Genomic DNA, 23,775 nt, shown 5'->3' on the forward strand with positions numbered 1-23,775 from the left:
CAGCAAATATTTTGAAAATGTAACATAATCTTGTCAATCATGCTGGCTCCCTGTTGTTTTATTCAAAAGAAATCTCCATACAGTGATTTATTGTATTATTATACAAGCTAACTTTCACTGACATAAACATTTATTTACTCTCCAGACCATTTTAAGGAATGAGTCTTAACTGTCAACATCAGTAGAAAGAGACATTAATCAATGTAAATAAAGCTAAAATAAAGTCAAACTACATGCAATTGGAATATGCCGTGCAGAGATGTAATTTATATGAATTTAAATTTGACATCATTACAACATTATTGAATGATGCAGCTACTTCCTAATTTCAACATGTTTAAGTTAAAAGTGAATTTCTTATTGGTTATCATCACTTATCATTGCATTGTTCATAACACAATAATTGCTTAAAACAAACAAAAAAAAAGATGCTTTTTAAAATAAAGTTTCGTACAAAACTATGTGTTTTGAATAAACATGCAACAATACAACTTGGGGAAAAAAAAAAAAAAAACACATTCACTCAATGATGTATTTTCTAACCTTGCCTTGCTCGGAAAATTTTGACTGAGGTCTCGCATGAGCTTCAAAGCGTCAAACTTTGGCACGGACAGGACTCTGGCAGCCGCTTGGAAGCTTAAATCTAAAGGGATAAAGTAATTAAATCAGAGTTATACAGTATAGCTCAGTAAATAATTTTTAAAAAAGGAGATGCCAGTAAGACCTTTAACTACGAACAACATACAGTATACAAGCAGATTGATTTTGGATATTGCTATTATAGTAGTTATTCTAGCAGACAATGAATGGCCCTTAATATAAATTGCAACCTTGCAGCTCCCACACTTTGAGAGGGGCCATGTCGTTGGTGCTGTCTAGTAGATGCTTGCGAAGTTCACCAAGTTGTTCCTGGAGTTCAGGATGAGCTTTCCTTGACAAGTGTAAAAGGAATATTATAATACTGTGGTCACAACATAAAAACTAACACAATCTAATAAGATTCCGTATGAGTTGTGTGAAAACGTCGGAAGCTTAAGTGGTACAGATAGGGAGGAATTATTTCAACCCGCATTAGATTTTTTTTTTTTTCCCAATAAAACAGGCACATCCATTCTTTCTAAATGCATTGTTGATAAAATGTGAGTGTAACGAGCCTTAAGAGCAACTATTGCATCTGTAAAGCTGCAGTTCATTGTGAAGTTATGAACAAAATGCTGTATAAACAAAATAAAAATGTTCAAATACTACAAAACAAATTATTTAATTATTATTTTATAAAGCAGGTTAGAATGATTTATAAGCTTCGCTGGTGTATTAGGTTGTATAATATACAGCTATCGTCCATGTAAGTAAGTGGCTTGTTTGTTGTGGATTAACAAAACGACATTCCTTACTTTAATGTTCCAAAAAAGAATCCTTGGACTTCATCATTACCATCTTCCTCAGCATTTATGGTTGTTTTTGAATCTACCAAGAAAATAAAAAAGCTTATCTGTATCATGGATACAAAGGGTTAAAATAAATACATGAATAGAAAAGTAAAATGCAGACTAACCTTTGACCTGGGTATCATCCACTGCCTTGTACTCAGTGCTCTTGATTGCTAACTCCACGCCGTAGCCAGACAAGAGCATCTTCTGTTCCTTTGGAGTCTGTTTAAATGATAACGTGTGACAATGGTGGAGACAAAGGTCAATTTCTTGTCATTTGATAAAAAAAAAATGTGAATTAAAAAAATGCTATTCTCGAATTACATGATGGACTTTGCTGAATTGAGGCCAACTAGACACTCAAAATTGCATGTGCGCCGATGAATAAAGAGGAGAATTAAAGATTACAGAATTACAAAAATGTCATCGATTAAATGGTTGTATACATAGATACAGTAGAGTGTATTTTGTGGCTATTTCAAATAAATGCTCTGTTGTTATTCAGTAAAAATGCAGACATTATTGCTAAATATCTTTCTTGGAAAAGTAGGAATGCATTTTGGATAATACGGAGTGTATCCGACTTTCTTGTGAGGGAGAAAACTCTTAATGTGTAGTAGGTGGATCCTAAGAGACAGCGGCTAGTTGAAGTCTGCACAAGGACAGTGCAAACCGTCCACTTTAATGCAGGTGAATGATGTTCCGGTTCTATCGAACATAACGCTCGACTGATCAGCCTTTCTGAATAAGTCACAACACTTTCGAGCCTTCCTTTAATAAACGGTTGATCACCTCTGAATGAGTGTGACCTCTCTCCGGTGCATCTAAAGTATGGCTTTGCTGTAATCTAAAGAGTCATTTCAAACCCTTCAGTTGCAGGCAGTGTTGAAAAAAACTATTTCCCACTGGGATCACTAAGTATACAGTACATACAGGACACCGTTACCTTGACACCCGTGTCAGATTCGCAGCCTTGAAACCATTTAAAAGACCCACTGTACACATCAACCCTTGGCTTTACTTCAGCATGGCTTGAAAGAAATGTTCCTTTTTTTGTTACTTTCTTTTTCCTTCGGGATAGCACAAGGCCAACATGGGTCAAAGAAATGGCTAAATCAATGTAAACAGCTGAAAACGAGTATGAATGAGTTCAGAGTCATGTTATTAACCTTACTTGTACATCAGAAAGTAAACACGTTTTTTTTTCTTTCGAAAAGAATTTTCTTCTAAGGTTGGGATGCGCCATTTTCTGAACAGCAAGAGGAGGACATAATTTATGAGCCCCCTCTTCTAACCTCTAATTATTGCCCGGTATGTTAGCCACTTAAAAAAATAAAAATCAGTGTGACACCTCAAATAAACAACCACCTCTATGAAAATGACTGGGTAATTACCTTTACAAATGATACTGCAGTGTGTCACACTGACATCTTTTAGCCTCACACACAGCGTCAGTCAAGCAGGCATCTATAAAGCTGAAATTGACATTGATGCCGCTTATCGCCGGCTTCGTCAGCCACAAGGAAAAAACTGTCACACCTCAGACGGCTCTCAGAAAATAAATAGGTGGCACCACTAGTTGATTACCTTTGTGAATGATACCAACGTGTGTCACATAAACATCTTAGACATGACACGCAGCGGCTGCAGAGCTGACGTGGCATTTTCAAAGCTAAATGTGACAGTGCTGCAAGATGCAAAGAAAACACCAATATTTATTTGGGACAAACACCACCAAGTAGTGTCCAAGAAAAAGGATTAAATAAAGAAAAAAAAGGAACTCAATAATGACATGCGCCAAATAATGCAATTAATTGGTCCTGCAAATTAGGTTTTGAGGGGCAACATTGCAACTTTTTTATGGGAATATTTGCTTCTTATTAGATCCTACTATGTAGTATTTCCTGGGTGCTGAAAAGCTAATTAATTAAAAAAAAATAGTAGAATAATTTCAGAAAGTTATTGCATCTATTACTCATGTCTCAAGTTTTGTTTTTTTTTACCTGACTGAAATTTTAACTTTATGTCTAACCAGCTCTTGAATACCTTCTAGAAGACAGGGTTCGAACTCCAGTCCCCGAGGGCCGGTATCCTGCATGTTTTTGACACTTCTCTCTCAAACACACCAAATTCAAATGATTAGGATTTTTACAAGTTTACGGTGAGCTTGCAAAAAACCTAACTATTTAAATTGGGTGTGTTGGGTGAGAAAACCAGAAAACATGCAAGATACCGGCCATGGAGAAAGGGTCCAGTTTGCCACCCATGTTCTTGGAGGTAACTGATGTGCATCTCTGTCACTTTAGGACCTGCCAAGGTTTGTTAAACCATTGCAAAAAGACACTATTTGATCAAAATTATATTGTAAATATTTTTGGTTGATACTCTAAAAACAGTACACAAGAATGTGCAGTAAATAAAGAAATTATTTAAACAGACATCTCGAGTCACTTTGTGACTGGATCCATTATTATTTGTGGTTATGTTCAAACTCATTGATCGTGATGGTGATTGGCCCCAAAAAAATGTAATAAAAATAAATTGACATGTTAAATTGTCTTGCATTGGTGATCTGCATAGCTACTTGCTCATATTTGCAATTGACCTGAGGCTAATATAGAGTAAAGACTCATGTGTACAATTTATCACAGTACCACATTCAAACTTTGGAAACAACTCTGGCTTTGATCATTTAATATTTCCATTTTATCTAAAAAAACACAAGCAGCAAGTTCAGGCAACTTACCGCCACAAAATGACGAAGTACATATGTCAGCACACCCCCATCAGCCTTCTCCGTTAGCACGGTATGAAAGGTGGTGAACTTCTTGGTTCCGATCTCAGCATATAGGATCACGACTGGGACGTCCGTTTTATTAGCCCCGGGGTATATGTGATCATTCTTGTACAAATACGGATGGGGCCTGCAAGCGTTTGAAAAAGAACCACAGAAAATTACATTTGACTCTTCCAAGGGCAAGCGTGCACTCGGAGGGAGTGTCAAAGATTTCCAATATCAAATTAACTTGGGAAACTTTTCTGCCCTGGTCTGCTGTGAAAAACCACGCAGGGTTGGCAATGTCACTTGGATTTACCTGCCTGCAGCTGCCTTCAGAAGCTTCTTGATGTTTTTTGTACTGCAGCTATGTTGGCCGTGAATGGAGACAAATGCTGGACAAGACTCGGGTGGGGGCTCATCGCTGGCTATCTGTGGAGTAACGACTACACTTTGGCACGAGGCATGAAATACAACATAAACATAAAGTCTCTCGTGTCTTTTTGGATAGGACAGTAGTACTATCTTCTTTGTTATCAACGAAAATGCTTACGAATTTGGGAGAGTCATTCAATATTACCCATCTTGTTTCCGTGCCAATGTTGACATACACTTCCTTAGGTATTATATTTATTTTACACTCTTTTCTGTATGAAAAACTATAGTTGAGTTCTAGAATATGAAGTTTGCAAATATTTTTTGCGAAGTGTTAGGAATGGATTAATTAATTTATATTATTTTCTATGGGAAATTTTACTTTGCTTTTTAGCATTTTGTTTCAGTCACTTTCTGGTCAGGATTAATCATGAAAACCGAGGTTCCACAGCTACATTCAATTAAAAAAAAAAACAAAAAAAACAGAATACAGCAGTATACAAGTCATTAGTGGTTGATCGTAATTTTACAAAATGACATGCATGAGGCGGAGACGGGCAGAAGTCTCAAAGTCTCAAATCACTGTCCACTAAGAATACCAAGATGTTCTTTTTAATTGATTTTAAATTACCTTAAAAATGTTGGGATTATTACAGCATTTTGCTTTTTAGCCCAGGTCAAAAATGAATCATCAACATGATGTCAACATTCACAGTTACGTATTTATTATTGACAGTAATGAAACACAAGATTATCCAACCGCTTTATTCCTCGGATTTTTTGTTATTACTTGGAGCAGTCAACTTTAGTAACACGATTAAATGTGACTTAAATTACGTAAACATCTTTGCAAGTCTATACGGGCCTGAAGGGAGAGAAAATGAGATCTAGCCTCATCATACAGACTCATAAGGTTCATAACTCCTATTGCAGTACGAGTCAAGTCTCGAGTCTTTGGTGGACGAGTCTCATCTCTGGCATGAGGCACATCAATAAATATCGACGAATCAGTTATTAAATCCTTGCCTGTGCATGCAGCGTATAAAAATATTTTGCACTCCAGATATAATGAATTTCTACAACAAGCATAGCTACCTATCTACAGTATGTATGCAGGAAATGTTATTGTAGACTAGGGGATGGTTTATCTAACGTTTTACATGATGTGTGGTGCACCAAAGAGCCTGCAAGCACTGAAAGTAATATTGCAGCATCATTCAAGATAATAATCGCTGAACAGTTCAATTTCAAGTTGAATATTTCACCCAGTGTTTTTTGAAAATAATGACTCAGTGGTGCCAAAGCAATTGTAAGTAAAGAAGGCAGAGGGCCAGGGTCATGAATCCAGGGCTGCATACAGAAAAAATGCTCATAAACTATATAGTGCGCCATACCTGTCATACAAATGGTGTGGGTATATTTATCTATGTCATGAATAATTCAGTAATAATTTATCTGGTTCCCTCCGCATAAAGGCAGATTAACAAGTTGCAAAAGGAGACATCATCAAAATGTTTTAGATTTCACACAATTATGATTTGTGATCACACCATACCTGCTGGAAGGCGTGAACAGCTGGCGAGTAGAAGCGCAGCGAGAGAGCAAATTTCAGCAAGTTCACTTGGAGATCTGTGAGGAACTGGTTGGCTTTTTTGATGATAAGGTTGTAATATGAGCGGACAGACTCTAGGATGAATCAGAATGTGGAAAATTAGAAGTGAAATATGATGGAAACGAAGGTCAATAATTCTAACTTGAGCGCATACCTCCTTGCCTGTACACTGTGAGCTCTTTCACAGTATCAACAAATTGCCAGAATTTTTCATTGCCATCCTCTCCAATAAACTCACTGAACGGGGGAAAAAAAAGATTGAATACATGCAATATTACATTGTCTCGGAGCAAAATATCCCAGAGTGAACCATAAGAGTATACAATAAAATATGGTGGAGCCTCTGAAATTGAACTACTGTAATTCTCTCTTCTTTCTTTTTTTTTACTGTTATTTTGTTTGGAAGTAAATATTAAATTTACTAAACATCTTTATGTCACTTATTTTTGCTGCTGCTTCACTTCACATCATGCAGCATTTTTGCTTTCAAATCAAAGCATTAAAAAAAAATCACAATTCAGTTTAGAAAGCATGATGTGTAAAGGGTTTGTTTGTTCTTTGATAGTCATTGTTACATTTACAAATACATATCACATATTGGTAGAGCTGCAACAATTCAATTGATGAATCAGCAGCTAATTGTTTTTTCAAAATATGATAAAGGATTAACTGTTTGACACCAAGTTTCATTTAAAATTACCCACGTTATGAACATTTTAGCCACTCAATGGAAAATATGATATGGTGTCTGATGTCCATGTAAGCAAAATCATTCTTTGTGTTGAATAAAATTATTTGCATTCACGTTGGGAAAACAAAAAAAATCCTCAAAATTTTTATCTTTTTCTGACCTTTTACTGACCTAAACAGAAATGCAATCTTAATTTATTTGCTGTAAGTTTTTGCATTCTCTGCACTCACTTTGAAATTAAGTTCTGTTATTTAACAAATTATAATGTCATTTAATTTTATTGTACGATTCATCGGTTAATAAAATGATCTTTAGTTGCAGCCCAACACAATTGTTTGATTTTGGAACCGTTTTAAATCCTAAAACAAGGTCAATTATTCCTTTAAACGTGGCCTGGTCTTTGTGAAACTTGTATGACTGGCACTTTCAATCACGTTGACCTGTACTTTAGTTTCTACTGTTTCATAAAAAACATGAGTGCATGATTGTTGCTAATTTAGCTTTTCTGCAACAATCAACTGTTAGATATCGTGTGTCTTTTCTTCAACTCAAATCTATCGGTTGAATAGTTGTTTGACAAACCTTCGCAATCGTCAATAACTACAGTGTACATGACAGTCAATGTATAGTGCATATACCTCGTCTCCAAAAGGAAAGGAGTCGCGTCCCACTTGGCTTTAAGACTTGCATGGACGCTTTTGGATGCAGATGCTCTGTGTTGTGTGATCACAAGCAGCAACAGTGGCAAGATAATATTCCTCATCTTCATCGTGTTAACATGAAATTGCATGAACCTGCATAGAGAGTAACCGGTCCAGTCCAGCACGCCTTTCACGAGTCGGTCGGTCGGTCAGTCGCTCTTGTGCCACGTAGTTACTTCAGTACCTCGAATCAGTTGCATCTCAAACACATCATTCATTCATTTTGGCGAAAGTGCAAGGAAAATCCATCCATGAAACCAAGCCAAACAACTAACGTGCAAGTTAACAAAGTTTCCTCTTTTACGGTTTAACAACTTTAAAAGATGGCAATATAACATCTGGAGTTACTGACCTTGCTAACTATAAACATGCTGAGATAAAGTTGGACGTAGAACCATTGTCGCCCTCGTGGTGGCACACAGTATATCCAAACCAATAATGGCCTAGCACTCACGATGTTATTGATTCTGACCGCTACCGTCGGAATACAGTAACTTCCGTTGTCTGTTTTTGGGCATCTATTTGCAACCATGACTGTATGCTAGCAACCGGTAAAGTTGGCCAGACGACGTTTGCCGGAAAGAGCCCGTTTATTATTAATTATAAAACTTGAGTAAATATCATACAGAGTTAGAGGTGTTCTTATTACATCTTAAGATATTATAGCAAACAAGGTGACGCTAAAAAATAATGAGGTAGGTACTGTTTCAATCTGTTGGATGTACAAGTTGAAACAGGCAACGCAATGGACAACTAAGGGGCCTTGATCTGCAACTCAAACATTTTCCCACCAAATGCTGCAAATGAATTCATCGATAGGTTTTAATTTATTCATCAAATCTTTGTGGATGTGTTCACCACAGTCGATACAACTGCGGCGCGCTAGTTTGTCTATTAGTAACAAAGTATTTTAAATATGTACGAAAAAAACCCTGGTTAAACTCGAGACAAGCGGAATAAGCACGCGTCTCGCAATTGCACGCCCCCCCCCCCCCCCCCCCAAAAAAAAACAAAAACATAGTGGGGACGTCCCATTCCCTGCACCTTTCCCTAACCTCAACCACTAGAATAGATTGCCTTACAATCACTCTAACCTCAACTAAAGTTCAATTCAATTATATATTCTAAAAACCAGCCATGACCCTCTAAAAGAGGTCTGAATTTCTGCGGTCTACCAAAATAGTCCCCACAAGTGCAAGAGGTCACAAGGAATTTGTAGTTGTACAATTTGTAGGTGTCACAATATGTGGTTTAGTGTCACACTTGATGGACAGGCAGGTAAACTGTAGACAAACGATTGCACAAAAATGTTAAAAAGTCAATACTCCAAAATATGTTCGTTTGACTGTGTTACCTAAGCAAAATATGGAAAATTGTCAAGCTTCAAATTAGAGTGATATTTCAGGAAGAGTTTGCATTTATCAAATCATTTGAATGCAACCAACACCATGAATTCCTCCCCACTGCCTTGATTCTGACCACTAGTGGCCTCATACGTGCCCTTCACTGGTGTGTTATTTTCAAATGTGACTGTTTACAAAGCCATGCAAGTATGCAGAGCTAACAATAATTCAGCACGGCTGAGAATGCACAGGACACCTATGCTTTCATCCTCTCACAGGTTGTTCTTTCTCTATTGCGGTGGTTTGTAACAAACACAACTTAAAAAAAAAAAAAAAAATCCCGTAGATGTAAGACTTGTACATTATCATCTCAACAAGTATTAAAATGAAAAAAAAATATGTTTGATGATGTCCCACATACAAACAGTGTAGTTAACGAACGCCTGCATTCATGAGTTAAAACGATTGTCTTTACGAACATTTGTTTTGTTTCCCACCTGTCTCTGGGCTTTGCTTCTTCAAGTAGAAATAGAATCAAACAGCTGGTCACAGTGAACACTGCACACCTGCCCGTGAGGCAAAACCCACTGGCCGCTGTAATGAGAAAACATTCCGCTCGATCTTTTTTTTTTTTTTTTAATAAACACTGCATGAGCATTATGCTTAGCTTTAATTGGCACTGTGGGGAGCTTTATTTGGCACTGTGGGGATCTAACAATTTGTTAATTTATGTAGTTTTCAGTGGTGGAAAACTGCACTGCATCATAATGACTGATACTGTATTTCTTAACATGTTACAGCGCTCATGTAGCTAAGTCAGCCAAAAAAGGCTACAATCAGTGTCAGTGAAAAAACGTTTGTTAAGGCAAAATGAATTAGCACAGCTCTTGTACTGTCTCATTTTCATGGTGCAGATGTATTAATGACCGCAAGTAATGACGCTTCACATTTCCATCTGAATTATTGTTAAGGGCTTTGCTCAGCTCAAGTCTTGGTAGTGCTATGTGGCCTGGCTCTTTAAAAAAGCCTGACTCCTACTCTTTTCACAATATAAAGCTACAGGAATGTATGACTAATGCTCACCTTGGATGGATTGATGGATGGATGGATGGATGGATGGATGGATGGATGGATGGATCATTTGACATTTGACTAATAGATGATAGGTCAGTAGGTAATTTGATTGATTTAGGTTGAATGGTTATTTGGTCATTTAATTGATTGTTGGTCACTTTTTGTACGACTTTAGACATTTAAATATTGAGCGTGTTTTAGAAGGAGCTCGTGCTTGAATGTGCAAGATGTCAGAATGTCTAGACGCACCCTTCTAAACGAAATAATGGGACTGTGAGAAAAGGACTTGCAGCGCGTGCGTGCGCGTGCGTTTAGTGGCCCCCCGTGCAGCCAGTCAGAGAGCCTCAGCAGCCGGGGGAGGCTGAGGGATGCTGCCGGTGGTGGGTGGCGGTAGGGGGGTGGGGGGCGAGGCTACGCAACAGTCCCAGTCTTGCGACATTCTCTCTCTCAAGAGAGAGAGTGCACGCGCGTGTTTCTGACCGGAATCGGCGGGACAAACCACGGAAAGCATGGTTTTGTAGAACTTTGAACCTGCCATGCAGTTTAACTTTGGAACTGACGCACGGCGCGCTGTTTTCGAGAGGTGATCGACGTCCGATCGGCAACATGTGGCACCCGAAATATTAGGCACCCCTAACCGATCGTCGAGTCCCCCCCAACTCTTATTCCCTCCCCACAGTGATGGAATGAAGCCGAAGCCTACCATGGATGATAAGTCCAGCAAGCTCATCCTGGTTCCTATCCTGGCTGTGCTTTTTGTCACGATAGGTTACCAGTATATGTGTCCCGCCGGAAGCCATTCGTGCCCGCTGAAAAACGGAGCCGCGCCGCAGGGGGTGAGCCTGCTCTCCGCCGGCTACCAGGACGGGGACGATTTCGGGGACCAGGACTTGGAGGACGACAGTCCCGTCAAGCTGGCGTCCCAGTTCAACTTCACGCAGCGCGATCTGGACCGACGCGTGGAGTTCAACATGAAAGGCGACGACGTGATCGTTTTCCTGCACATCCAGAAGACCGGCGGCACCACGTTCGGCCGGCACCTGGTGAGGAATATCCGCCTGGAGCAGCCGTGCGACTGCAAGGCCGGCCAGAAGAAGTGCACCTGCCACCGGCCGGGCAAGGACGAGTCGTGGCTCTTCTCTCGCTTCTCGACGGGATGGAGCTGCGGGCTGCACGCCGACTGGACCGAGCTGACCAACTGCGTGCCTGTCATTATGGATAAGAAGGAGGTCCAGCGGAATAAGAGGTAAAGCTACACGTACACGCAGCTCCCAAGAGCCCAACTTTAAAAGCAAAACTTTTCCATATCAAAATAAATAAGTGCTTTGTAAATTCAGTTTTGGTCTCCAAATCTCAGGGGTGGGGGAAAAATAAAATACCAATGAGCAGGGGCGTTTGTAGCTCCTTTTTGGGGGGCTCGTACCTCCAAATTGTATCGGAGCTCGTTTTAAAATAAGCTAAAAAAAAAAAAGAAGTAAAAATCTGATGTAAAATTTTAACAAAAAATACAGCATCCCACTGCTTCTACCACTTTTCACCAACACATCAACAATTGCCTTCCATCAACACATTCCTCATTTTTCTTCTTCTTTTAAATTTACCTTCCTATGAAGTAGGTGTCAGCTGATGTTTTTTGCTCAAAATATTTCAAGTGATCAGACTCTGTGTTCTATTTAAATTGGAATGAGAGAAGCTAGTTGTTGTGTCATGGCCATCTGTTAATTTTAAGGCCAATTTGCCACTGACAAGCTTCATATTATGAGACAGAATAGCGCTTCATTTAAATACATGAAGAGTAAATTTGAATTTATATGACCGGAAGCCCCCCCCCCCATCCAGATTAGAATCGCCCCTGCCCATGCCAATGAGTCAGGTACTTCCTGCTAGATTGTTTTAAATCCTGACTCACCGGGCATTTACATGATCAAAAGTCCTGCAAGATTTTTTTGAATTAATTAGGCCTCCAGGCAAAAACAAAAACAAATAAAAAACGGTTAACTAAAACATACGTATTCATTGTGAAATGGATATTTCAACATATACAGCAAAATACATGTGAATGCTTGCTATTATGATAATAAGTTATTGGTTGAATTAAATTAAATATATTAAGGGCTAAAGATTCATTCATTGATGACTTTAAGGTGGATGTTTGTTTGCAGATGGCTTGCAACCATGCAAAAAATAGTATAGAAAATGGTTTGACAAATACCAACGTATCCAACAACTTTTTTGAAGTGTGACCTGGCCCATTTGCCTGTTTTCACAATCAAAACATTTCACTTGAGCATAAAAATGGGCTCATCCTCGATACAGTAAAAAACCTTCTTTAATGGATAATTTTCACATTAGACACCGATTGCCCAATAATTGCAACCACTGACCGAGCAATCTGTATTTTTTTGATGTGAATACCTGCAATTTGAGAGGAAAAGCAAGCTTCACACTCAGCTTGCAAACTATAAATAGACGAAAGGTTCTGGTCCTTGTGTGCTCATCAGTCCCACACAATGAGGCTCTGTCTGTAGCTGTGCTGCTAATGTTATTCCATTTCTGCTGCAGTCGGGCCCATTAACCAACTGTATACGGGATCCCCTCTCAGTGATGTTATTTGCCAAGATGTGTTTAAGCACCTCCTGTGTTTACTTTAATGGCCAATAGATCACAGCTCTCTACTTGCACAATTGTTTTGAGAGGCTCTATTCCCCAAATACACATACTCACTGAACTGCAATGATGTTTAAAAAATAAATAAAATGAAATATTATATATATATATATATATATATATATATATATATATATATATATATATATATATATATATATATATATATATATATATATATATATATATATATATATATATATATATATATATATATATACATACACTCAGCTGCAGAATCCCAAGAATTTGTTACAGGTAAGCTATTCATTCATTTATACTGGCTCATTTTAAAATAATATTTTAAAAGCTTTTTCCCAAAAGTAATCATTTTTGTCTTCTATATAAAATATAATGTATTCTATCACAATTCTATCACACTATATCAAAACTGTAAGCAAGGGTGAATGGGATGTCACACCACATTCCTCACAGCAAATGTTTGTACGAATCATCATACTCAGATGCCAGTAAACTCCATCTACATAAGATGGCAAAGGCAAAAAAAAAATTTTGTTTAGGATGACTTTTACTGACTGTCACTCATTTAAACTGGAAAACTTTTGACACCAGATATCACTTCAAAAAATATTTGGCTCAACAATGACCAATGGTGAAATATGGCAAAATAGGCCCAAATGTTCATCAAAAACAGAAGTACAATAAATGTTCTGAATATGATTAAAAAAAGCTTGCGAAATCCACACGACTGAGATTCAAACCAGCAACTTTAGAACTGTGAAGTAGCCATGCTAACTGACAAGCTGACTGGGTAGCTCAATATTTTTACTTGGTTTACATAATCAAAAATCAATAGTCCTTGCCCTTAATCGTTGTGCGGTATTTTCTCCAATCCTTTTGGATCTTTACACAAAAGGCATTGAAAGAAGGCATCAGGGAGCTGAAATTTTTTCTAGATTGTGACATGTGTTCAACATGGCACAGCCACTTTCCACTGCCAGAATAATGTTGAAGAAAACGACCCAAAAGGGTCAAACTAGTACACAAGGCTTATTAATATTATTAGCCATGAAGAACAAATGAAAAAAGCTAGTTTGACAATTTTGCAAGGGATCTAAAAGAAACATGTCTTGGTAAAATCAGATGTAGTGCATCCATAAAGACTCACGAATCCCAAAAAGTTTGTAACAGTAAGTTTTCCTTTCAGCAGAACTGCCGAATGCTTTATTCAGTGGATCTGCAAGTCTTTAAAAAGCACTACACATTAGGCCAGTCATAAAACGACGCATTAAAGCTGCATCAGTCCGAGTTATCTCCTCAAAATGTAGCTACATGTGCGCATATCAGATTAGATGGGGGGGGGGGCTCTGCCGGAAATCTTTGCAAGGCAGCGAGAACTTCCCATCTCTTGTTTTGAAAGCTACAATCGCACGCTGATGTATTAAAAAAAAAAAAAACAGGCGCGCATGATTTATTTCTGCTGCGCCAAGTGTGTTTCCTCCACTCAGAAAAGTGCTCAGTGGATGCGACAGCTCTTCATTTCACAGCTGCAGCATCCACTCTGTGCTCACACTCCTCCTGGCCCCGTGTACTTAAATCCCGCAGCGTCCATTCTGAGGCCATTCTGCCTCCACTCCCTCATCCGGGACACATTATGTGATGAATAATAGCTATATACACATATTACCTTGGTACATCAGCATATTCTGCTGTAATGCCTTAATTAAAGCTTCTTCAATTACAGTATGTCCTCCGTTAGTTGCCAGGAGTTTTTATTTACTTAACTGCGGAAAGTTCAAGGCTATGATTTGGGGGTCAATTGCGAGGAGGGGTTTGTGCAAAAGTAATTCCGTTAAATGAAATAATTCCACTCATTTTGTTTTGCCTCGCTGTGTTCGGATTGTTTGTCGTGTGGTGCCTCCCAAATTAACGGAGGGTCTTAGTGCAGGTGTTCACCTCTTCGCCTACTGAGATGGGAGTGTTAGAGGTTGCAAGTGGGTGCAAAAAGGCGCGTGATAGTGGCTCCACCTTCACCATACTGTATTGGCCTTTTCAGAACGGGCTCGACCGAGCTGGCCGCCCGGCGCAGGAAAGGTCATGCGTGTCACAAATGATCAGTGTGCATGTCCTCCGGCATGGAGGTGTTTTCAAGAGAGGGGAGTGTGCTGTCTATCAGCAGAGAAGTGGAGCAGTAAGTGTGTGTGTGTTTATATATATATATATATATATATATATATATATATATATATATATATATATATATATATATATATATATATATATATATATATATATATATATATATATATATATATATATATATATATATATATTAGGGATGGGACAGGATCTCGCGAGATGAGTTCTCGCCAGATCGAACGCCACAAGATTTCTCGCTACGGCATGCCTTGAGATTCATTTCATTTTCACATTTCGGGAGGGTACGGCTTATTGAGCGAGACATGCATGGATGGCAACTCAGCGGATGGATAGCCATAAGTACTACTGGCGGTATGCACCTAACCGTTGTATGCAATCGGCTAGTATTGAAAAAGAGAAAGCGCTCAATGGAGTACATAAGAAAAATACGCAATGGTCCGATTACTTTTAAATCATCTGTGTGGCAATATTTTGATATATATATATATATATATATATATATATATATATATATATATATATATATATATATATATATATATATATATATATATATATATATATATATATATATATATATATGTATATATTTATTCATTTATTTATTTGTATATTAATACATTCTGTATTATAAAACACTACTTTGTGTTAGTCATGCCCCTAGAAAGCATGAACCAAATGAATGGTGATGTGCATGTAAGGTTTCAACTGACTGCTTCAAGTCCGATAAATACATACAATTCGAACTTCATTTCCGTATCCTGGTTTAAATTCGTACCTAGGAACAGCATTTTCACAGTAATTTATGCTGATGTCTCAAGTCTTTAAAAAACAGATATAAAATGGACACTTTCTTGTAGCTCATCCATAATGAATGCTTAACTGAAGAACAAAGCCACAGCCTGAATGCAACACATTACAGCAGTGCAATACTAATAGTAATTATGCCGTCCACAGTTTCTATAACTCCCTAATATATTTAAGTTCCTTCATGCTGTAATGCTTTGCGCAACGCCTGAAAATATCCATCACTTTAATGTCTACAAGGTTACTGCCGAAGTAAAGGACTATTATTACTTACATGCCTCAGCAGTGATGTGCCCTAATCCTTTGCTAAATAACATCTCTCCTAATATTTTATTCATAATAATTGATGCAGAGAGGAGCTCCATTTACTCTGTAGTAGTTTCAACTTACGACTCAGATTGTTAAATCATGCATGTCTGTTCGTTAGACCTGAACCGTGGCATTCATCACTGTTGGCCTCCTTCCTCCCATTACAGTCTTGAATGGAGAGAGCATAATTATTATTAAATCAGTTTTGGTGCATTTGGGACAGTTCAATGGAAATTGTGCGATTGAATCACTGTCAGTCTAGGGACAATCTACTGTACAATTTATTAAAAAAATTGTTATTTCAATTGAAATATTATCATTGTTTGTGAAATTGTGTTTGTTGTGCTCATCCACCATAAAAAAAAACAACAAAACCAAAAATCATATGTCGATATTTATAATTTGTCAAACTATTGTATTGAAAACGTGTTGTGGATGATTAAACATGAGATGAAAAATATAGAGTTGTGTGGCCACAGATGACACTGAAATAAGGAAGTGGAAAAAGTTTCAAGTCCCCCTAGTACTTTCATATCAATGATGAGCTCATCACAACGATGGGATTTTGGCTTTATTACGTGTGGATGCGCCTTAGCAGACCTTGGCGTTCCGGGGACCGGAGATTGCTTTTTTGTGTGTGTGTCATTAATTCAAGTCCTCATTGCTGGCAGCTCTGAGCAGTAATCCAGTCTTGTTGTTAATTAAGTGCTACCTTTATTGAGAAGGCAACAGCAAAATGGTATGTCAAGTACTTTTTCACTGTCATGACATGAAAATGGCCTCCAATGAAAGTGTTTACATTCGACACAAATATTTTCCATTTCATTTCACGTTTCGTTTTCCTAGAACTTGAAGATTCTGCAAATGTCTTGTGTTATTTTTGTTACCATGACAACAGAAGCCCAGGCACGCAATTAAGTGAGCCTAATTAGTGTTGTTACCTCATTGGCATTATGCGTTTATTTACTGGATTTTCTGACAAGGAGGTTTTCTTTTTGCGTAAAAAAAGTCAGACTTTTTGTGGCGTTATTGGAGACCGAGACAAAGCCGCGTAAGTGAAATGATTATGTTATTTGATGTAAAAACATACATTCGTTTTGGTTACAGTGAAGAAAACTATGGAAACTGACTGCATAACAGCATTTTATTTATTATAACATTGTCCAAGTAAATGTACATTTAAATGTTCTTTCACTTATATAGTATACTTATAATACTTATTTTGCATCTAAAATGAACACGAAACTAAAGAAACAGAGGTGGTCTAAAAAAATTGTGGAAAAGTACTAGCACGTCCCCCTCACAGTGCATGAGTTTGCTTGTTCTCCCCATGCTTAAATTGGCTTTCTCAGGTCCTCTGGTGTCCTCCCAAATTCTAAAAACATGCATGCACCAGTTCAGGATGTAATCCCACCTACTGCCAAAGGCAGCTGGGATGGGCTCCAGCATCCCCGTGAACCTCGTGTGGGTAAGTGGTCAAGATAATGTATAGCTAGATTTATAACATGCCATATCTTCCTCACACCTGCTTGATGTAATTGCTCCTTCGTCAGCTTCAGTATTCCCATAGCAACCAACACAAGAAAGGGTCTTCCATGAAAAAAAAATAAAACTATTTCACCATTCGGTCATGTTATTAATCTGCCATTCTAATGTTAGGGGGTTGAGCGGCATAAATTCTCAGGCAATCATCTACAATCAGGTTTTTCTTTTTTGACGGTGAACTGACCGAAGACATTGAATCCAGAGTTAATAATCACAGTCACCTGCAATAAGTCTCACCTTTTCAGATGTCAATAGTGTGTTTCAGTTCAATGAACTGTTAACTTGGCGGCAACTTTATTGATTATCTTCACTCCTCTGGATCACCTTTGTGTGTGCTTGAAAGCGCCGCAATGTAAATCGCAAATGTTCCTCCGAATGTCCCCCTGAGACTCATTCGTGTCCATCGCAGTGGACTTTTGTTTTTCGGCTATTTATTTTGAATTTTGATTGAAGAAACCTTACCGGGCTAATTTTTCTCAGGGCGTTATCGAGACCAAGTCTAAAAGAAAAATCATATTTGGCTTGAAAGTATTCAAAATGAAATTACAAGCAGTGCTATACAGGAGGTCTTCAGTTTAGGGCTCAATTGAATTTGCACAAAAGTCATGAATGTCATACTCTATGAATTAACGAAGATATTTGGGGATTTTTTTTTTTATACCCCAGCTATGAATAGCCACTCTTTACACAAGCTTCGAATGTTAAATTTACATGAAAATGCATTTAACGTCATCATACATTATTGTCGTCTGAACAATGATTTAAACCTTCTCAAAATATATATTTCTTAGGTTTATTACTTTGCTTTACCTATTAAAAAGTGTAATTGCCCAGAATGGCTGGAAAAAAAAAATCAAAACGGTAATTTTTTGAAAGAAAATGCAGAATGCATGATTTTCATTGCATGATTTTCATATGCGCTCCTGCAACATTACACAATCCATTTGGGACATACGTAAACAATAACAACTAAAAGAGTGCTGAGGTGTTGCAAAATAAGCTTAAATCTCTTTTTGGGGCTAAATTAATTTTATTGCTGCCTGTACGTTGGAATTTTGACTGTACTTGACACAGTAAGTCAACACGGTACAGTATAATAGCAGTCAATTTGCAACCTACATTAAAGTAGTTTTTCCAGAAGCGTACATTTTGTTCCCTTTCTTTCCACTTGAATTGAAAATGGGAATTAGTGTCCCAGTTCTTCTGTTTGATACTTGAAGCACCGGGGAGCCCTGAGTCATCTTCACACATCATTGTCGAGTCGGCTTTTGTTGAATAGCTTTGCTGGTCTGCGCCACTGCAATATTAGCATCACAGGTGTATAGAATTTGTTATGGTTGGGCTTCAGTGTCCATTTGTCTTGGGATGTAGTGCGGCTGGAGCTTAGAGTCTTTCTTTAAAAGCCACTCTGTGTAATGAAAGGCGAGCAGCTTGCCAGATCAGGCTTGCAGGTTGTGCGAGGCTGCTGTCAAAAATACTTGCTGGTCAGGCAAATATGAATCTCCAGATGTCTGAATCAGCTTTTACAGTGTGATTAAAGGATGGCATTTGGTCGAGTGGCTGGTTCCAGTCGCAACTTTCTTGTTTCGCGTCAGGTTTGTATGCAGTTCCATGGAAATGACATTTTTTCATTCCGCGGGCAATAATCAAGCAGCCTTTTTTTTTTTTTCGTTTACATACAGTATAATAGGTAAGCTTGAGACGTGCGTTTCCGTGGCTTATCCAATCTTGATGAGTTGTGTTTCTCAAATGAGGGTACGAGAAATTTAAAGATGGTTTCTGCAGGTATCAGCAAATCTATTTTCATGCTTTTTAATGCCAGGACAGGAATAGAACAGCTTTATTTTCAAATCAAGAACAAATTAATCGGAACATAAAGGAACATAATCACTTAACTATGTTACAGTAGCATATTTTCTGCACTTTAAGGCAGCACACACACACACACACACACACACACACACATATATATATATATATATATATATATATATATATATATATATATATATATATATATATATATATATATATATATATATATATATACATATATTGCATTATAAGGTGCAAAAGATAGAAGCTGAAGTAGTGGTGTTGGAGTTGTGCTAAAGGTAATGTCAACAAAACAATCAGGTAAGTCATTCAAACATTTTTATGGACAATCAGAAATTAATAATAAAGATGATATGTGGAAAGTACTATCTGAAAAATTGGCAAAAATACCACGTGATTACATTAAAAGACTGTTCCATTCCAAGAGTTTATTTTCATCCCCCAACAAGGAAAACTGGTGGTTTATGCACTTTATAAAACGTGCCAGATTATAAGGTGTACTCTCAGCTTTTTGAGAAAATTGAAGGCTTTTAGGTGTGCCTTATAGTGTGGAAAATACAGTAATTATTTTGCATTATATCATGGTTCTAATAGCCTAAAAAGTCCAAAGCATCTGTCAGTAGCTTTTCCAGTCAATACATATACTTATATTTGAGTTTCTATTTTTTAATATTTAGAACTGATTGGTTACCATACCGTGGACTGTAGAGGGCCAGTAAATATAGAAGTGATGCTTCTAGCAAAAAAACAAAATGAAAAAAATCAGTAATAGAATTCAGCAGTTATGCTCTGCATTTGTAAAAACCTTCAAATTGGAACAAACTTTGTGATCTGACGTCATCTGCCTTCAAACGCATCATCTGAAGGATGCAAGCGACTAAACTGGGACTTTAACAGCTTCAAACAACAAGGACGGTGACAAGGATCCATCCAAAAATGGCAGTGAATGAAATACAATTAGCTTATTCATGCAGACTAGAGGCAGCTGGTCCAAGTCAAGGACACGCAAGGAGATAATTGGCTGACACGGGAAGGGCAGGGCAAGCTAACAACACCTGCTAAGACTAATGACTCAGACGGAGTGACAGATGTGAGGGAGAAAACCCCAAAGTGGCAGAATGTGATTGGATGAGCACATGAGGGCACAGCTCCAACGACCCAACGCAACCACTGTCGTATTTTCCGCACTATAAGCCACACGTTAAAGCCTTCAATTTTCTCAAAAGCTGACAGCGCGCCTTATAATCTGGTGCACCTTATTGCATGAACCGCAAGTTTTGATTTTTGGGGGGCAAACAATCAATTAACTTACTCATAATGTAAATTTTTAGTTTCCTTCACTTATAAATGTATTTTTCAATCAACATTGTTTTTTCATTATTTAAGGGTTGTTGTTTGCAATTTCATTAAAAAAAATTGGTTTATCAGTAAGTAATATTTAATTGAATCATAAGTATACTGTCTTAAACTCTTGATTCATCTTGGCAGCGATCTTAACAGTCTTTTAATGTAATCAAGCGATATTTTTTCCATTCTTCAGATAGTACTTTCCACAAACCATCTTTACTCTTAATTTCTGATTGTCAATTAATAAGGTATGACTGATTTATTTGATTGTTTTGTTGGCATTCCCTTTCGCACAGCTCCATCTAGTGGATGCATAGCGCAAGCCACTACTGTAGCTTCTATTCTATGTGCCTTATAACGTGGTGCGCCCTATCTATGAAAACAGTTTTGAAATAGACCATTCATCAAAGGTGTGTCTTACCATCTGCTGCGCCTTAAAGTGCAGAAAACATGATACTCATATCGCGACCACAAGTCAGTAAAGCTGAACTTGACATCTTTTCGACCGCGTTGTTTTTTACTCGGATGTTTGAATTTGTTTTCATCCAGCTTGAACCGCAAGCTCCCTCAGATATCGTCTTTTGATCAAACATCACCCAGAAACTGAGCTAAAAGCAGAAGTTTCAACGGTCTTCACACTAATCTAGTTAAATATAGTCATCAGTAGATGGGAATGAGTCAGCTAGTGCGGTGATTCAAAGATTTGGTGGTTAATGTCCCCAAGAGTCCTGTTTGGTGGCTGAGCAGCTTAAATGCTCTTATTAACAGGGGGGCAATTAACTTTGCCTCTGTTTTGCCTCTAATTGGCAAAAGAACAATCTCGTTCAGTGCTTGAAATAGTCCATGAAACGCTATCATGCAAAATTAGATTTATACAGTATATTCTCAAATATTGCTGAGCCGGAGTGGCTTCATCAGCAAGTTCATTATTACCACCTCGCTGCCATGCCCAGATATTTTTGCTCTCCTGTGAATGCCATCTTATTTGTTTTAATCACGAGACGCAATCTAACGCTGCCGCCGACTTCTTGTCTTGACATATTCGACAGAAACACGGAGAATGGCAGCAGAGCTTGGATGTAATAGTTTGTCAGTGATACCTGCGAGGCTTGAAAAAGGCAAGAATAAGTGACTGGATTTGATTTATTGTAACAACCTGGAGAAAGGTCATCTGTCCTTATCTGGGGCAGGCTGGCGACAGAAAGTGCGGAGAGGCGAGCTGGGGCTCGCGCCATCCCGCCATTTGGATTCAGCGGTCGACTGAGCAGTGAGCTCACTTTAAAGCCCAGGTGGAGTCACCTTCATACAGAGTCTAATCTCCTGCATAGGGGTGTGCCACTACAGTATCTTTTGACAGGATAAAGCTTCTTGATGTTGTAGGCAGTGCCAGCCAGCAATCTGTCGCCCTATGTAAACGCCTTATAATTGGATGAAGGTCACTAATGTGTGCCTTCAGAGATTCCAAGAGTATCATAGCTGCTTTACCCTTGAATTTCGTCCTATTTTATGGCAGTTTTACTTCATACAAATGGGTATAGACCGGCCTATCCATGCAATCGTTGTCCTTATCACTTGTTATTATGAGGGTCATGGGTGAGCTCGATTCTCACAGAAGATGGCTATGATAATTGATGAATCCATTTATCAGCAATAATTCCGTGCTTTGTTGAACTAAATTGAATTAAGGTGTCTTTAAGGGGGAGTCAAATCAAAAATGGTCTTTACAATACGTACTTATCGTTGCACCCCACTAGTCTCTATTTTTGGGGTCGATGTGAGGTTTTAACAGGGTTTTTGCAGGTATTCGCAAATCTAACTAAATGCTTTTCAGACAGGGACAGATCAGCTCTATTTCCGAATTGAGAGCAAATTAATTGGAACGTGAGGCAACTTCCTGCAAAATTGTGTTTTATGTAGTAGCTCCCTGCAACACGTTGCATGACTTTCTATTCATCTTTTTTTTTTGTCTGCAAATGCTTTGTGCTGGTTCAGATGGACTTGACTGAAAAAACATCTCACAAAGTGTACATCAACGTAAAAAGGTCAGAACCTCTGCCCTAAGCAACAGTGAAGCCAGTTTCAATTTGCATCAAGTGTCAAAATGGTTGCTTCCTTAGATTGATAAAAACAGGTGGATGCTTTTGCTTAATTCAAGTTTCGCCAACACAATATTTATTCAGAATACCATGTTTATATTATTGGGCCTGCATAGAGCATATTATTGCAAATGTAGGTGTGTTTTTTTCTCTAATATAGTTGATTTCTTCTTTATAATAGAGGCACATCGGAGTACAGTACAATTGATGCATCCTCAAGTAGAAAAAAAATGAAGTAGGCATGAAAAGTTGAGGTGCAGCCATAAAAACCTTTGAACACGGCAATACCTCCAAGCACCACTATTCTGCTCAATAAAGCGCTCTATTAAGTTTAGGAATTTGAAAGAATGTTATCATCTTATGAAAAAACAAAATTCCTAAAAATAACATTTGTGCTCATTATGACATGAATCATACACACACACCGCTTTGCATTTTCTCTGATTGAGTCATTTTCTTCTTGTCTTTCTGGTATTAATGAACGTTTTGTTCTTGAGGCTTGATTATGTTACACGTTTTGCTGATGTGTCATTTCCTTGCAGTCCCACATCCATTGACTAGTGTAAATTGGGTCCCAAGTCACAGTGTAATATAAGTAAGGAAGGAAGGAAAACAAGAACGTGTCCCAACAAGTGATGTTATCACAAAGAGCTGGTGTGGAAAAAAACTGTGGTTGGGGTGGTATATGTGCAATCAGTGCAATAATTCACCCAATTCTAAGCATCTCCTTGTGAGCAAAGGCCCAATTGCTTGGAAAATGGTTGGGGGCTGAAATTTTAAATTCATGTATGTGGACTGAGTTGGATTGAGGCCTAATTCTCATTTCTGATTTCCATTCCAAATCATGCTATGCCACACACAAATAGATACCCAACTAGTTGAGTTTTTTTGGTTCGGTAAATTTAGGACTATAAGCCGCTACTTTTCTGTTGATTTTGTTTTATATGTTTTTGTCATTTGTTATATCGGTTTTGATAGGATTTTAGTCCCCAGTGGCACACTAATGATATGATGGGATGGGATGGTATTTATCTGCTGTTCTTCT

The 23,775-nt window shown here is 38.0% G+C and overlaps 2 protein-coding genes across 2 annotated transcripts in view; one reads left to right on the plus strand and one right to left on the minus strand.

Annotated features, from left to right (window-relative positions):
- uggt2 (UDP-glucose glycoprotein glucosyltransferase 2) overlaps nucleotides 1-8,075 on the minus strand; it is a 39,911-nt gene extending 31,836 nt beyond the window's left edge. Inside the window, exons 1-10 of the mRNA XM_088415118.1 lie at nucleotides 7,938-8,075; nucleotides 7,523-7,678; nucleotides 6,348-6,430; nucleotides 6,137-6,267; nucleotides 4,526-4,638; nucleotides 4,177-4,354; nucleotides 1,556-1,652; nucleotides 1,395-1,467; nucleotides 831-931; nucleotides 544-643 (exon numbers count right to left, since the gene is read on the minus strand). Coding sequence (XP_088271244.1) covers nucleotides 544-643; nucleotides 831-931; nucleotides 1,395-1,467; nucleotides 1,556-1,652; nucleotides 4,177-4,354; nucleotides 4,526-4,638; nucleotides 6,137-6,267; nucleotides 6,348-6,430; nucleotides 7,523-7,674 — 1,028 coding nt within the window. The 5' untranslated portion in view covers nucleotides 7,675-7,678; nucleotides 7,938-8,075. The remainder of the gene's footprint in view (nucleotides 1-543; nucleotides 644-830; nucleotides 932-1,394; nucleotides 1,468-1,555; nucleotides 1,653-4,176; nucleotides 4,355-4,525; nucleotides 4,639-6,136; nucleotides 6,268-6,347; nucleotides 6,431-7,522; nucleotides 7,679-7,937) is intronic.
- Nucleotides 8,076-10,440: 2,365 nt separating this feature from the next.
- The window catches only part of hs6st3b (heparan sulfate 6-O-sulfotransferase 3b), a 65,783-nt gene continuing 52,448 nt past the window's right edge, over nucleotides 10,441-23,775 (plus strand). Inside the window, exon 1 of the mRNA XM_088415120.1 lies at nucleotides 10,441-11,248. Coding sequence (XP_088271246.1) covers nucleotides 10,689-11,248 — 560 coding nt within the window. The 5' untranslated portion in view covers nucleotides 10,441-10,688. The remainder of the gene's footprint in view (nucleotides 11,249-23,775) is intronic.

This window comes from Hippichthys cyanospilos, chromosome 5 (genome assembly GCF_059441005.1).
Source record: "Hippichthys cyanospilos isolate Australia breed blue-spotted pipefish chromosome 5, RoL_Hcya_1.0, whole genome shotgun sequence".
Taxonomy (NCBI): Eukaryota; Metazoa; Chordata; class Actinopteri; order Syngnathiformes; family Syngnathidae; genus Hippichthys; species Hippichthys cyanospilos.